At 46.8% G+C, this 15,050-nt stretch overlaps 1 protein-coding gene across 1 annotated transcript in view; it reads right to left on the bottom strand.

Moving 5' to 3' along the window:
• Nucleotides 1–15,050, bottom strand: part of STK32B (serine/threonine kinase 32B) — a 401,427-nt gene that overhangs the window by 303,759 nt on the left and 82,618 nt on the right. The window contains exon 3 of the mRNA XM_012662846.1: nt 4,834–4,889. Coding sequence (XP_012518300.1) covers nt 4,834–4,889 — 56 coding nt within the window. The remainder of the gene's footprint in view (nt 1–4,833; nt 4,890–15,050) is intronic.

Here is a 15,050-nt window from a genome sequence, read left to right as displayed (position 1 = left end):
ACCATTTATCAACAGTGACAGATGTCACATGGTGCAATGTTCTGGGAACATAAGTGTACACAACAGCCTTGCCTGTCCCAGGGCCACATTTGTGTCCAGATGCCCCTCCAAGCAAGAACTCTTCATGTCACACACTTCCAAAAAGCATATTCAATTAAAGTCTACCTTCCTCACTCCCTGCTGCCCAGGGGAAAAAGAACCTTAAATAATGAGAGAATCAACTTGTCCTGATACCAGCTTGGACTCTGTGTTAGGCACTCTACTATACCATCTCATTTACTTCTCACGATAGCCCTATGCAGAAGTCATCAGTATGCCCATTTTACAGGTGAGGAAACAGAGGCTCAAAGCTAGGCTCAGAGTGTGTGTAGACAGGATTTGAACACTTGTTTGTCCGGTTCTCAAAGTGGTTGTCCTCAGTGCCATGCCATGCTGCCTTGTGCTCTCGTAACGCTTGTTGAGCTGACTTCCCAGTGGTGACCATCCCAAGGGAAATTCCTGTTGACTCAAAGGTATTGTGTAAGGATGAGACACTGCTTATACACACTGACTAATCAGTCACTCCTCTGGGAGGTGCTCTAAAGTAGAGCCTGAGCCACCTGGGTGGGGAGAGTAGGTAGAGATACAGATGGAGAATTTGCTTCAAGAGGGAAAAGGCCATTGGCACCAGAGCACCCTGGCTGGTGGAGGCAAATGTAGGTGTGCAGAAGGCAAGTTATTCATTTGAGATACTTTTTTAGAAGGGCCCTAATGGAAGAAGAGGCCATCATGGACTATGGAAGGTCAGAGACAGAAGCAAGAAGAAGCTTTGCTATGACCTGCCTTCTGGAGAAAAAGATAAGATCAGATGGCGGTGGGCCCACCTGGGCCCACCTGTGGGAGAGTGGTGGGAGGGCAGCAGAGCTCCCTTGTGTAGCCTGAAGCCCCTGGAGCTCTGAGGATTCTGGGAGCTTGGTCCTGGCCTTACTTGGCACTTCTTAGACTTAGGAAGCACAAGTGAGAAGGGAAAGAGGAGACTCAGGGTCCAGGCCCTCATGCTAGCCAGGTGGAGGCTAGAATGCAAAGGGGCAGTGTGTGAGTGCCAATCAGAAAGGACAGCAGGCCGAGAGGAGGGGCCTGGGGGAAGGTGGTGGAGGAGGACTGGCTGCAGGTGCATCTCTGAACCAGCTCTGAGATTCATTGATCAGTCTGCAGGACCACACGGCTCCTCTCATCACACGGTGAAAACTTCAACAACTCTTATCCTACAGTCCAGGCCTGGAGAACTGAGTACCTTCCCTCCTCCAGACCTGCCCAGAAGTGGGAGCAGGAGGAAGTGGGGGGCTGGCACGGTGGGTGGGCTCCAGAATAAATGCAGGCATTGGAGGTTTCACCAGGATTTGCAAAGTGGCACCTGCCAGATCTGAAACACTATTTCTGAATAATCATTTGCAGAGTCAGATTGGATTCAAAGAGCCTCAAGGGAAAAAGAGTAAACATGTCTGAAACAGTTTCCTGTACATGTGGCCTCTTTCCTCTTCAGTTTTTCAAGTAACCCTTTCCCAGACCTTCTGATTCCCACCTCAGCTGGAGCTTGCTCATGCTCTTACGGTGCTGCTATTGCACCATGTATTCGTCAGGGTTCTCCAGGGAAACAAAGCCAATGGGATGTGTACGAATGGATGGACAGATAGATAGATCAGTCGGTCGATTGATCGATAGATAGATACATAGACACAGATTTATTTTAAAGAATTAGTTCACATAATAGTGGGATCTGGCAATTCTAACTTTTGTAGGGCAAACTGGTAGGCTGGAAATCCAGGGAAGAGTTGATTTTGCAACTCAAGTCCAAAGGCAACCTGGAGACAGAAATCTTTCTTCATCAGGGGAGGTCAGTCCTTTTCTCTCAAAGTCTTCAATTGTTTGGATGAGGCCCACTCACATTATGAAAGGTCACCTTCTTTACTCAAGTCTACTGATGTACATGTTAATTGCATCTTAAAAATACCCTCACGGTGACATCTAGATGGGTGTTTGACCAAATATATGGTTACTGTGGCCCAGCCCAGTTGACACATAAAATTAACCATCACACATCGTGTCATAATTTAATGTTCTTTATGCTTGCTTTCTAAACAAGATTTCTGCTCTTAAAAAGCCCCAAGTCTTGTTAGGAAGTCAGTGGCTAAGGCAGTACATGGCCCTGCTCAGTGGCCCAGGGAATGTCTGTTAAATTATCAAGTGACCCAATTCACTTGATGATATAAATGACCAACACTTTTAAATGTGCATATTGTGGTCCTCAGACATGAGATTCTGAAAAGGCAGGAAGCTCTCTGCTACCCCAGGGTGCCTACAGCCAAATCCGTGTTGTGTGGAGAAGAAAAATTGAAGTTGAGAACTCAGTGTCAACTCAGTAACATTCTGCTCAATGAATGAATCCCAAACACATTATGTTCAGAAAGGCTTCTGTGAGAAGGTCCATCACAAACAATATGAGGAAAAGAAAAGCAGAAATCATCAGAAAATACTCCCCATGGAAGAGGTGATTTTTCCCAGGAATAGAGTTGGCCGTTGAACATACTGATCCATATAACCATCCACCCCATCGGACAATGAGTTCCTGATCAGTCGGGACCCCATCTTACTCACCTTTGCTTCCCAAGCAGCCAGCACAAAGATGGTTAGTTTACTGGACATCCCCAAGGGCACTTTTGTGTCCCGTGCAAGCTATTCTCCCGCCCTTCTCTACTAAAAGACAGACCTCCCAACTACAGGCTGAAAATTGAAGAGACTTATTTTCCCAGCATCCTCAGTAGCTAAGGCAGTCATGTTACTAATTATAGCCAATGAAATGGAAAGAGACATCAGCTGGGCAGATTCTGGAAGGGATGTTCTTCTCTGACAAAGTCACAAAAGTGAGTAGCAGTTGTGTGAAGAACTTGGCAACCCCTTAACACCATTAGGCCAGAAGCCTGAGGAGAAAGATCTCATCCCACTGAGCAGGGTGGAGGGGGTGGGTGGAAAGAGACCAGAACTGTGATGACACCAGAGAGCTGATATGCTACTGCAGTGTCCCCCCACCCATGGACTACTTGATTTGGTGACACCTTCAACATATATCCTGACTCTGACTCTCACCACTCCCAGCACTGCCACCCTGATCCAAGCCACAGCCCCTCTCCTCACCGGCCTCCCTGCTTCTGCCTGGGCCCCTCCCAGGATGCTCCCAACATGGCAGCCTAAGTGACCTCCAGACTTCTCTCCAAACACATCATGCTACTTCTCCACTCAGAACTCCCCAGGCCTTCCTCCCCTTCTCATTCTGAGGAATGGCCAAAGTTGCTACCACAGCTGACGAAGTCCTCCGTGGTCTGGTCCTTGCAGACTTTGCTGACCCTGTCTTCCCCAACCTCCACTGCCCGCAGGCTCCTCAAAAACGCTGAGCACACTCCCTTCCATGGTGTTTGCACTTGTGATTCCCTTTGCCTGGGACTGTCTCTCTTCCTCCTTCACTGCCTTTGGGTCTCTGCTCATCTTATCTCACATCACCTAATCATTGAGAGCGCTGTCCAGTACAACCGTCCATGGTGATGGAAATGTTCTATAATAATCTGAGCTGTCTAAGGTGATGGCACTGGCCACACATGGCTACTGAGCACTCCTGGTGTGGCTAGTACAACTGAGGAACTGAATTGTTGCCATTTCATTTGATGTTAACTAATTTAAATTTAAATATCCACATGTGGTTGGTGGCTACTCTATTGAGAACTCAGCTCTATAAAACAGCAACGTCAGCCAGTCTCTACAGAACCCCATTTCCCCCTTATCTTATTGTATTTTTAGTACACTTATCCTCATCTAATATTCCATAAACGTGCACACTTGTTTGTCATCTCTCTCATTTCTAAGTGGAAGCCCCACGAGAAAAGGCACTCGGGTCTGCTTTGGTTACTACTGATCAAGACAGTCTAAAATAGTGCCTGCTACAGAGTTTGCTTTCAATTAGCATTCAGAGATTGGATTAATCAAAGAAGGGAGGTTGTTTGAGGTGATCCCACTTCTTAGGTCAAATGTCTCAGTTTAACTCCGTGAGTTTTTCAGTGGTCTAATCAAAAGTGTGGGTTGCTGGAATAGCAGGTCCATGGTCAGCCTTTGGTTCAAACCCAGCTTGGGCACCTCCTGCATGGGCAAACTGCTCCATCTTTCTGAGCTACTGAGACTGAGTTTTCCATCTAAGTTTTTCCATCTGTAAAGTGTAAATAATAACAGCTCTGTAAAAACATTAGAGGAGATCTGGAAGTTAATAGGTACTTAAAACAATTCTTGCCAAAGGAAATTTCTAAGTTAGAACATATTGGGGCTTAGTTGGGGGGACCTTTTTGTTTTCTAAAAACCCCTGCCTTCTTCTCATAGTTTTCTAGAGCCTTTTACCAAAAACAGTCAGGGATCACAAATATGAACCTTCCAAAACAACAAATGCCTCTGTTGCTGGAAAGAGCCACTTTTGTGATAAGTGTGTGGGTTGTTTTGCCACTTTCTTCATTTAGATTTTCAAGGAAGAAACAGCATTAGCAAGCTTGAAATAATTACCATTGTAATTTACCTAAACCAGGGCTTCTCTGGTAATTTAATTTTCAGGATAAAATTACACCAGATCCAAAGGAAACTATTCAGACTTCCTTTCATGTTCCAAATTTGTCAAATTGAAATCTTTCTGTCAAGCAGGAAATTCCCAGTGCCCAGCAACCGACACAAAAACAGACACACAAATATACACATCTACTTAAGCCCAGTGGTCTCAACTTTTATATTTTGTTCATGAATATTTTAAAAGTTTATCATTCTTACCTTTCCAAAACTCCCTTTCCCAATGGCCCGCAGAATCTGGAAATGGTCAAAGTTGACTGCAAAAGAAAAAAAAGCAAACGAGTCAAATTTGCCAACCTTGTACTGCTTCTCGAATACCCTTACCTGTGCACCTGCCCACGTGTCCCATCTCGAACACCCTTACCTGTGCACCTGCCCACGTGTTCCAGCCCCTGGTTTCCACCGCACTGCATTTGCCATCGTAGCCCTCCACCCCGAGTGGAGCGCGAGGCCCTGTCAGCACCGTCCGTCCTCTCCAGCACCAACACTGCTCTGTAGCGTGCCTTCCCTCCACACCGCACTTCCTGGCCGGGCTCTCTGATCCTGCTGTTCCTACCTCCTCCCTCTCCACCCCACTCTGTCTGGCTTCCACGCCCCTCCCTACACCAAAACAGGTCACCAATGTTCCGCCATGCCACTAACCCCAGTGGACACCTTCCTGTCCTCCTTCTGCTTGACGACTCCCTCCTTTTTGAAATACTCACTGGGCGTCCATGGCGGTTGCCCTCTTGATTCTGCCCCCACCCTCAGCTCCCTGTGCACACTCAGCCTTGTCCTCCCAGGAGTCAAGTCTGTCCAGCCCTGTCCCACAACCGCTCTCTTCCTGTGGGTCCAGTGGCATTGGTTACCATCTAACTGCCCACGAATCTCCAAGGCATCTCCAGCCTCGAGGCTGGATACACAAAGGCCCACCCCACAGCTCCTCTTGGAGGTTTCAAAGCCACCTTGAACTTGACAGATCCAAAGCAGAGCCTGAGATGAGTGGTATCGACGTTCATCGATTGCTCATGCTCGAGCCTGGGACTCCTCCCGACCTCCTTTCTCTCTCAACCCCACATCCAGTCCTTCATCACATTAGGCCCACTTTGCCTCTTCGTCTCCCTCGCCTCACTCCTGTGGCCACCCCTCTGCTCTAATCCACCATCTTCTGTCACCTGGACCACTACAGTGGCCTCCCAATGTCCTCTCAGGCTGGGATACGTGTGACTAGAAGGGTGGCCTTGCACGTCCTCTGCTTACTCCCCTCCAGTGCCCCCTCCACTGCTCTCAGTGGCAAGTGCGAACCCCTTCCCGGGGTGCAAGGCCCCCCGCCACTCATCCAGCCTCCCCTCCCCCATCCCACCCCTGAGCACCAAAAGAACAGCTGCTCCCAGGCCTTTGGGGCTCTCCTCCAGGCCCTGCCCTGTCCTCTGTGTCACCCAATGCGAGAAGGTTGCCCTTGCCCTCCAGACTGAGTCCTGCTCCCTATGACAGCTCTCATAGCCCTGTGGACTGTTCTCTAACATACGTCGTTCTGCATAATTTTACATGCATTTGTATATTTCATTAAGTTCACTTTTCCTTACCAGACACTAAGCTCCCTGAGGTCAAGGGCCATATTTATTTTTTGCTATTGCACCCTTTGCACTGAGCACAGTGTTTGATACACAATTAGTACCCAATGAATACTCATTAGCTGAAGGAATGAGTGAATGAACCCATCTCCATATTGTGCCAAACACAACTCCTGGTACATAACAGTGCTCAGTAAATATTTTTGAATTAGATTGAATTACAGCCAGTTTCCAATAACTAGGAGAGACATGTTATTTATGAGAGATGAAGTGAATAGATTAGTTTACCACATAATGGAGGCAAGGATGTGGGGAAGCAAATGCATACAATTGGTTCCTTGTATATTAAACTTATGCAATGAAGGATAATTATGTTGAGTTGTGTCCCTGCCAAGCCAAAGTCAGAATCCAGCATGCTATCGAGTGCTAACGTGCTTGGAATAGAGAGATGGGGTTAATGGTTAACTTAGCAAAATCTTGTTTCTTTGACGTAGATTTGTTTCCTCTCAGAATAAGTTTCCAGGAAAAGAAATTCCATATTTTCACCTCTCACCCACTCACCAAAGGTCAAAGGAGAGGAAAAAGCAATGAACCCGCAGTACAGATTGTTGTGTTGCCAGTAGTGGGCTAGGAATTGCGTGTGTCTATCAGTAAGACCCCAGGGTCCCCTGAGGCAGGTAGCACTGCCAGGCACTCGCCACCTGCCCTGGAGTCAGGGGTCACTGCTTCCCTGCTGCATGATGCCCTGGCCTGGGCTGCTGTTTCCTGTGCCTGGAAGGCGGTTCCTCCAACACTCCTTATCATGGAGAAAACTCATTGGCCTTTGATGCGCAGCTCCAGGGCTCGCTCTCCTGTGAAGCTTTTCCACCCCACCTCCCAATCCCCGCTCTGTCCTTTCTCCTTGGCGCCATCTCTGAACCTTCCGCAGGTGCCTAACAGTTTAGGAGAACGTGCCCTGGAGCCAGACTGCTTAGGGCCACAATCCAGCTCTATCACAGTCTCAGTGTCCTTGGACACATCTCTCAGCCTCTGTGTGCCTCAGTTACCCCATCTATAATAGCGGGGAAGTGGTGCCCACCTTCCCAAAAGAGCTCAGAACAGTGCCTGGCACACTGCAACCTCTCAAAAAGTGCCAGCTATTGGTATTAGGGGTAAGGGGCAACCATCTCCCTCTATTCTGGCTTCTTCTAGGAGGAATATTGCCAAAAACACCTGTGGCCTCTTGCCACATCCAAGGTGGTGTGGGCTGTCCCAGAAGTGTGCTGGAAAAGGACTGGCACAGGAGGCTGGTCCTGCCCTCTCTCTGAGGTCTGTCAGTCTTCAGGGAGGAGGCCTTTCCTCTGCCCCTTTTGGCCAGAAGCTTTTCGGGACCAGCCGCCATGTGGAAGGTATGTGGGGTCCAGACTTGTCTTTGACCAGGGGGGTAAGTCTAGCTAATCCTGGGCTTCAGCACGAGGGAGCCAGGGCACTTCCCTCCTGCGCCCATCTTTAGGACTCGAGAGGTAGGACTTGGTCCTCCACCTACCGCCTCCTCTGACTTTTCTCCTAAGCAGAAGGGTGTGATAATTATGGAGCAAACCCTCAAATACCAGAAACCATTGTTATTTTAATGATTAGCGTTATAATGTTGTAAACATTCCCACTCACCCATATCATCCCTATTCCCTGCAAAAATGTGGGTTCCCTGGGGGAGACTAATATAACTTATGGGGCAAAAGGTACTTAATGAATGCTTATTTGCTTATTGGACTAGATTGGATTTAAATGACTTTGAACGTGTGGCTTGTGTTTCTTATTTATTTGGCATCTCCTTGGGCCATGGTGCACTGATACTTACATAATAGTGCCTAAAAGAATACCTGTTAAATAAAGTTAACAGGTGGTTGATAGATCGATTGAAATGGCTTCAGTTAATGAGAATGCCAGGCCAAAGATAGGTCCTAGAATCACACTGTCACATGGGGTTGTTTGCCCACAGCAAGAGGAGCTGGCTGGGGGGTGTGGGAGGATCCAAGAGTGGTTTCTTAGGGTGACCAGCTAGTCCTGGTTTGCCTGGGACCTACCTGGTTTTAGCACAAAAAGTCCTATGTCCCTGAAAACCTCCCCAGTCTGGCGAAAACTAGGACAGTTGGTCACGCTTGGTTTCTAGATCGTGAACCTGTTCTACCTGAAGAAGACACAGCACTGCCAGAGCTGGCAGGGTGATTGGGTGGGTGGTGAGGTACATTCTTGAGAAGCGGTGTCTTTTTGGACCACCAGACACTTAAGAGTTGTGAAGGTGACACCAAAGGCAAAGCCGAGGAGTGACTGACAGTGGCCTCACCGAAAAGCACAAGAACAGTAACGTCTGCCTTAAGAGCTGTCATAAAGACAGTGGCATGACACAAGGCGGGGGCATTATTTTCTCGCCAAATAACTGTGTTGCTTGCTCAGCCAGGCTCAACTCTCCCTTCTTGCTTGATAACAAAACTCCAGCTCTGTTAGGGGTCAGTGTGGCCAGCCCCAGGCAATGAATCACAATTTTCCCATCCTTAGTAGAATCATAATTGATCAAAGCCAAACATTTCTCAAATCACCTGGAGCCTTGATAAGACAGATGGGTGGGCCCCACCTCCTGAGTTTCATCACAAGTTCCCAGGTGATGCTAATGGTTCAGGGACTATACTTTGAGTATCACTGAACTACTTAGTCTGCACGATTGTGTTCCCCACTTTCCCAACCTCTTCTGCAGCCAGCAGGGACCTTGTGGCCCAGGCCCAGTCAATGAGATCCAAGTAGAGGACTGATAGGGTATTTCTGAGGAAAGCAGTTTTTCCTGATGAAAAGGGACAGATAAAGCTGGAGTGGCCCTTCAACCCTCCCACTTCTTCTTGCCTGGAATGTGAACATGCTATCTGGAGCTGCAGCAGCTATCTTGTGACTATGAAGCAACAAACACAATCCAAAAGTCAAGACAGATGCAGAGACACCACTCCCTGTTGTGAGCCTCTGAAACCATGCCAGCAACCACCTACCTTGGGACTAACTATGTTAGGAAAAAGAACAAAACAATCTTATTTGTTCAGTGGGTCAGGTTTGTTATTACTAGAAACCAAAAACTTTCTTTTCTGATATGCAAAGCCAGTCAGGCGCATTGCAGGGGCTTAGTAAATGCTGTCTATTTTATTGCTGGATTTCTAGCCCCATTGTGATTTTACTGAAAAGCAAAAGAACAAGAGTTGTTTGGGGCAACTACATAGGGGCCCAGCTGCCTGGATCTGAATTCTGTCTCCACCACTCAGCAGCAGCTTGGTGACTTTGGGGAAGTCGCCTAACCTCTCTGTGCCGCAGCCTCCTCTCCTATGTGCCAGGTATAATAACATACCTACCTCACAGGGTTGTTGTAAATGTTAGGGTGTGAGCTAGTGCATGTGGGTTTTGAGAAAAATTTCTCCAGACAAACATTAGGATAGATAGAAGAAAAAGTTTTATTTTACTTTTCCAGATGAAAAAGGGCCAACATGGAAGTGAAAAGGGGGGAGATAATGTTGGCAGAGAGAACCAGGTACTCAGGCTTTTTATTTAGGGTTATAAAGGGAGTGAAGAAGGTTTACGGCTGTAGCCAAAATAACAGGGTACTGTGAACTGCTGTATCTGCTTCTTTTTCTTTTCTTGGTGGCAGACAGTTAACAGAAGCAGCTGCCTTTCCTTTGGAGATGGACTTACCACTCGATTGTGATCATGTTATTGATTCCGCCCTTGAGATATAGTTTCCATCAGGAACGGAGGCCTGAGGTTTGTCCCCCCACCCCTCCTCCCCCGCTGTCTGGTTTAGGAACTCCTGTGGGCTGAAAAAGGTAAATTCTAAAAGGCAGTTTTTGGCCAACTAAAGAGAAAGATTTACATTTTCTTTCTGTCTGCTTGACTCTTTTCAGATGTTGTGAAAACAACCCCAGGGTGCCTGTCAGCCGGAAGGCAGGAGAGAGAGAGTACAAGTTTATTACTGACTTTAGCCCTTACTATGGGTCCAGTAACTTTTCTGTTATCTTGCTAGCAATCAAGGCCGTCCTTTCAGTAAAGAGTTTATGAATTAACATAGCCAAATTATTTAGAATAGTGCTAGGCATGAACTAACGGCTATAAGTATTAGGTATTACTATCAATATTATTCTGAATGAGTGACTTTTCCCCATTTTTCACCCTTGTGACACAGCGCTGGTCTGATTAAATCATGGCAAAAGATCTGTGGGCGATATGGCTGGAAGTGTATTAATGCCAATTAGTTGTTGATGGTGACTCATCACACTGGGTAAATCTGGTCGCTCTAACTCGCATGCCCATAGGATCTTTCTCATTTCCACTGGACCAGTTACTTCTAATGAATTTCATGGCACTTTTTCAGCACTGCAATATTCATGAAGCGCTTTATTCAGAGAGCCAAGTGTAAATTTTCAAGACAGCTAGTTACTCTTTCGAACAATCTCTAATGGAAAGGAACCCACAGTCCACATCCTGTACAAATCCATGCCTGCATTTAAGCATCATGCACGTCTGGGCTGGGGACAAACCACACCCCGTCCTGCCTGGCCGCCCAGCTCTCGCTGCCCAGCATGTTGGCAAATGCTGCAGGAGACGTGGGAGAAAGGAGGGAATCTCAGGAGGCCCTGGGCTGGGGATGAGTAGGGAATGTCCTTCTCCTCTAAGGGAGTCAGGCAGACTTCCGAGCTGAGAAAATGTTTGTCGGATTTACAGAGAAGAGTAGAGCTCACACAGCTCCTGACAAGACAGTGAAACCCTTTGCTCACTTGGACATCTGACAGAATAGCAAGGGTTTCAGGACTTTTTTTCTGTAAGAGAGCAAAACAATGTAATTTGGGGAACTGGGTTTGATTTTACAAGCTAATGGAGTAGGGGACAGCTGCCCTGGCCTACAGACTGAGAGGATAAAGACCCTTTGGTAGGACTCAGGCAGGAGAGAGCCTGCTTCCTTGAGTGGGTGATGTGGGAAATTCACCTCACTTCTCTTCTCCACTCCTGGGAAATACACATCACAGGTGCGCTGCGAAAACTAAACGAGGTTATGCATGAAAAAGCTAAAAGGCCGAGGCAGAGCCCAACACACGACCATCAGTAAAACGGTAGCCGGGGGTGGGTGGGCATGACGACACAGGTGAAATGACTGGGGAGGACGAGGAGGCTGGCGATGATGATGGCGATAACCATAGCTGGCATGCTCTGAGTTGCGTCCCCCTCCCAAATTTATGTGCTGAATCTCACCCTCAGTACCTCAGAATGTGACTGTATTTGAAGACATAGCCTTTCAGGAGATAATTATGGTTAAATGGGCCAAAAATTTGAGGCCCTGATCCAATCTGCCTGATGTCCTTATAGGAAAAGGAGATTGGGGCGCAGACACCCACAGAGCGACGACCACGTGAGGACACAGGGAGAAGGGGCCGTCTGCAAGCAGAGGAGAGAGGCCCTGCCCACACCTGGATCTGGGCTCCAGCCTGCACAGCCGTGAGAAGCCAGCGTCTGTCCTGCGAGCCGCCCCGCCCGCGGTGCCTGGCTGTGGCGGCCTGAGCGGGCGACTGCAGTAGCACCGCTGACCGGATGCTGTGAGCGAAAAGCACGAGAGCGGGTGTCACCAGGACCCCGGGATCCGGAGGGAAAACTCCACCTTCGATCACTGTTCACGCTGGCCGCAGTGAGGCTCCGAGGAAGACGAGGACAGCAGCAGAGAGCAATTGTGGGGCGTTGGGGCGAGGCTCGGGGTGGGGTCCAGTGCCCGGACTAGAGCCGGGACGGGGGAAGAAGCGGAGAAGACCTGGGAGACTCACGGAAAAGCGATGAGCAGCCCCGCCGCGCATGGCCAGGGAGGGAGCGCCCGCGGTGACTTCGGCTCCTCAGCCAGCGCGACTGATGACACGTGGAGACCACCGGCGAGAGACAGGCTCCTGCCGCACAAGGTGGTGAGTTTGGCTTGGGGCCTCTTGAGCTTGATGTCCCCATGGTGACAAGGAAGGAGGCCCCAGCAGTGAGGAACAGGGTCGGGGAGCTGGGGCTCGGGCTCGACCGCCACAGGGAAACGGATAAGCCGGATCAGGTGGCGCACGCAGAGAGTCCAGGCAGGGTGGGGACGGACGAGCAGGACGCCGACAGCTGCGGGCAGGTGGAGAAGGACCCGGATGCCCAGTCTCCACGGAATTTACCTTCTAACCAGGAAGACCCAGAAAAGTAAGCAAAGAAGGAAAACAGCTGTGAGCCATGGCTCAGAGGAGATAAAGTAGCGTGGAGTTGTCCAGTGAGTCACCCAGGAGAAGTGTCCCCCACAGGTGGCCAGGGCGGGCCTCTCTGCGGAAATGGCTTTTGCAAAAAGACCTAGAGGGCGAGAACCTGGGCCATTCCTGAATGAGAAGCGCATTCATGCTTAGCACAGAGGAAGCACATGCAAGGCCCAGGGCAGGAGTGATTTGGTATTTCTGAGAATCTAACAAAAATCCTGTGTGTGTCTGCATTACCACTGACACCACAGAAATACAGGGGTCCTAAGAGACTCCTATGAACATTACATGGATAACCTCAAAGACACGGACAAATTCCTAGAAACACACAGCCTACCAAGACAGAATCATAAAAAATTTAAAAACCTGAACAGATCCATAAGAAGGAGATTAAATCAGTAAACTAAAAATCAAAACAAAACAAAAAACCTCCCAACAAAGAAAAGCCCACGATCTAATGTCTTCAATAGTGAATTCTACCAAACATTTAAAGAAGAATTAGTATCATCCTTCTCAAACTCTTCCAAAAAATTGAAGATAATACTTCCAAACTCATTTTATGAGTCCAGCATTACCCTGATATCAAAGCCAGGCCAGGACACTATTTGTATACACAAGGAGTGCAATGTGCACCACCCGAAGGATGGACATATTTGAAACACGGACTTCGGGGGGGGGGGGGGGACCAAGGGCAACATACGTAACCTAAACATCTGTATGCCCATAATATGCTGAAATAAAAGAAAAAGAAAAAAAAAACCTAAAAAACAAAAAAAAGAAAAAGAAAAGAAAATTAAAGGCCAATATCCCTGAGGAACACAGATGCATGAATCCTCAACAGAACACTAGAAAACCGAAGTCAGCAGCACAGCAAAAGGATCAAACCTCATGATCAAGTGGAATTTATCCCTGGGTGAAAGGAATGGCTCAACATGTACAAATCAGTAAATGTGATACACCACATTAACAGAATGAAGAATTAAAATTATGTGTATGATCATCTCAACAGATGAAGAACAAGCATTTGATAAAATTCAGTATTTTTTCATTATAAAAAACTTCCAACAAATTAGGTGTATAAGGAATGTGACTCCACATAATAAAGGCCATATATGACAAGCCCACAGCTAACATCTCAGTGGTGAAAAGCTGAAAGCCTTTTCACTAAGTTCAGAACAAGACAAAGATGCCCCCTCTCACCACTGCTATTCAACATAATCCTAAGGTCACGGCTAGAGCAATTAGATAAGAAAAAGAAATAAAAGGCATCCAAATCAGGAAAAAAGAAGTTAAATCGTCTCTGTTTGCAGACATCTGTCTTATATAGAGAAAATACTAAAGACTCCACCAAAACTGTTAAAACTATAAATAAATTAAGAAAATTTGCAGAATATAAAACCAACATACAAAAATCAATTGTGATTCTATACAATAACAAGAAACTATCCAAAAAAAGAAGTTAAAAAAAAATCCAATTTACAACAACATCAAAAAGAATAAAATACTTAGGAATAAATTTAACAAAGGAGGGGAAAGATTTGAACACTGAAAACTATAAGACATTTGCAACATAATGAATGAACCTGGAGGACATTATGTTAATTAAAATAAACCAAACACAGAAAGGCAAATACTCTTGATCTTATTTTTTTTTAATTTATTTCAGCATATTATGGGGGTACAGATGTTTAGCTTACGTATGTTGCCCTTACCCGCTTCCCCACCAAGTCAGAGCTTCAAGCGTGTCCATCCCCTGGATGGTGCGCATCGCACTCTTTGTGTATGCATATACCCGCCCCTCCTCTCCCATCCCCCCTCCCCACTGCCCGACATCCAATAAATGTTATTCTTATATGTGCACTTAGGTGTTGATCAGTGAAACCAATTTGCTGGTGCGTACATGTGGTGCTTATTTTTCCATTCTTGGGATACTTCACTTAGTAGAATGGGTTGCAGCTCTATCCAGGACAACACAAGAGGTGCTATATCACTCTTGTTTCTTATAGCTGAATAGAACTCCATGGTATACATATACCACATTTTATTAATCCATTCATGTATTGGTGGACATTTGGGTTGTTTCCACATCTTTGCAACTGTGAATTGTGCTGCTATAAACATTTGAGTTCAGGTGTCTTTTTTATAGAGTGACTTTTGTTCTTTTGGGTAGATGCCCAGTAATGGGATTCCTGGATCAAATGGTAGTTCTGCTTGTATCTCTTTAAGGTATCTCCATATTGCTTTCCACAGAGGTTGCACTAGTTTGCACTCCCACCAGCAGTGTATGAGTGCTCCTATCTCTTCGCATCCATGCCAATATTTATTGTTTTGGGACTTTTTGACAAAGGCCATTCTCACTGGAGATAAGTGATATCTCATTGTGGTTTTGATTAGATGATTAGAGATGTTGATCATTTTTTCATATGTTTTTTGGCCGTTATTCTGTCTTCTTTTGAAAAGTTTCTGTTCATGTCCTTTGCTCACTTTTTGATAGGGTTGTTTGATTTTTTTCTTGCTGATTTTCCTGAGTTCTAAATAGATTCTAGTTATCAGCCCTGTATCGGATTTGTAGCATGTGAAAATTTTCTCCCATTCTGTAGGT

Source organism: Propithecus coquereli, unplaced genomic scaffold (genome assembly GCF_000956105.1).
Source record: "Propithecus coquereli isolate 6110/MARCELLA unplaced genomic scaffold, Pcoq_1.0 Scaffold785, whole genome shotgun sequence".
Taxonomy (NCBI): domain Eukaryota; kingdom Metazoa; phylum Chordata; class Mammalia; order Primates; family Indriidae; genus Propithecus; species Propithecus coquereli.
The sequence above is the reverse complement of the archived record's forward strand: the minus strand, read 5'-3'. Positions and strand labels throughout refer to the sequence as shown.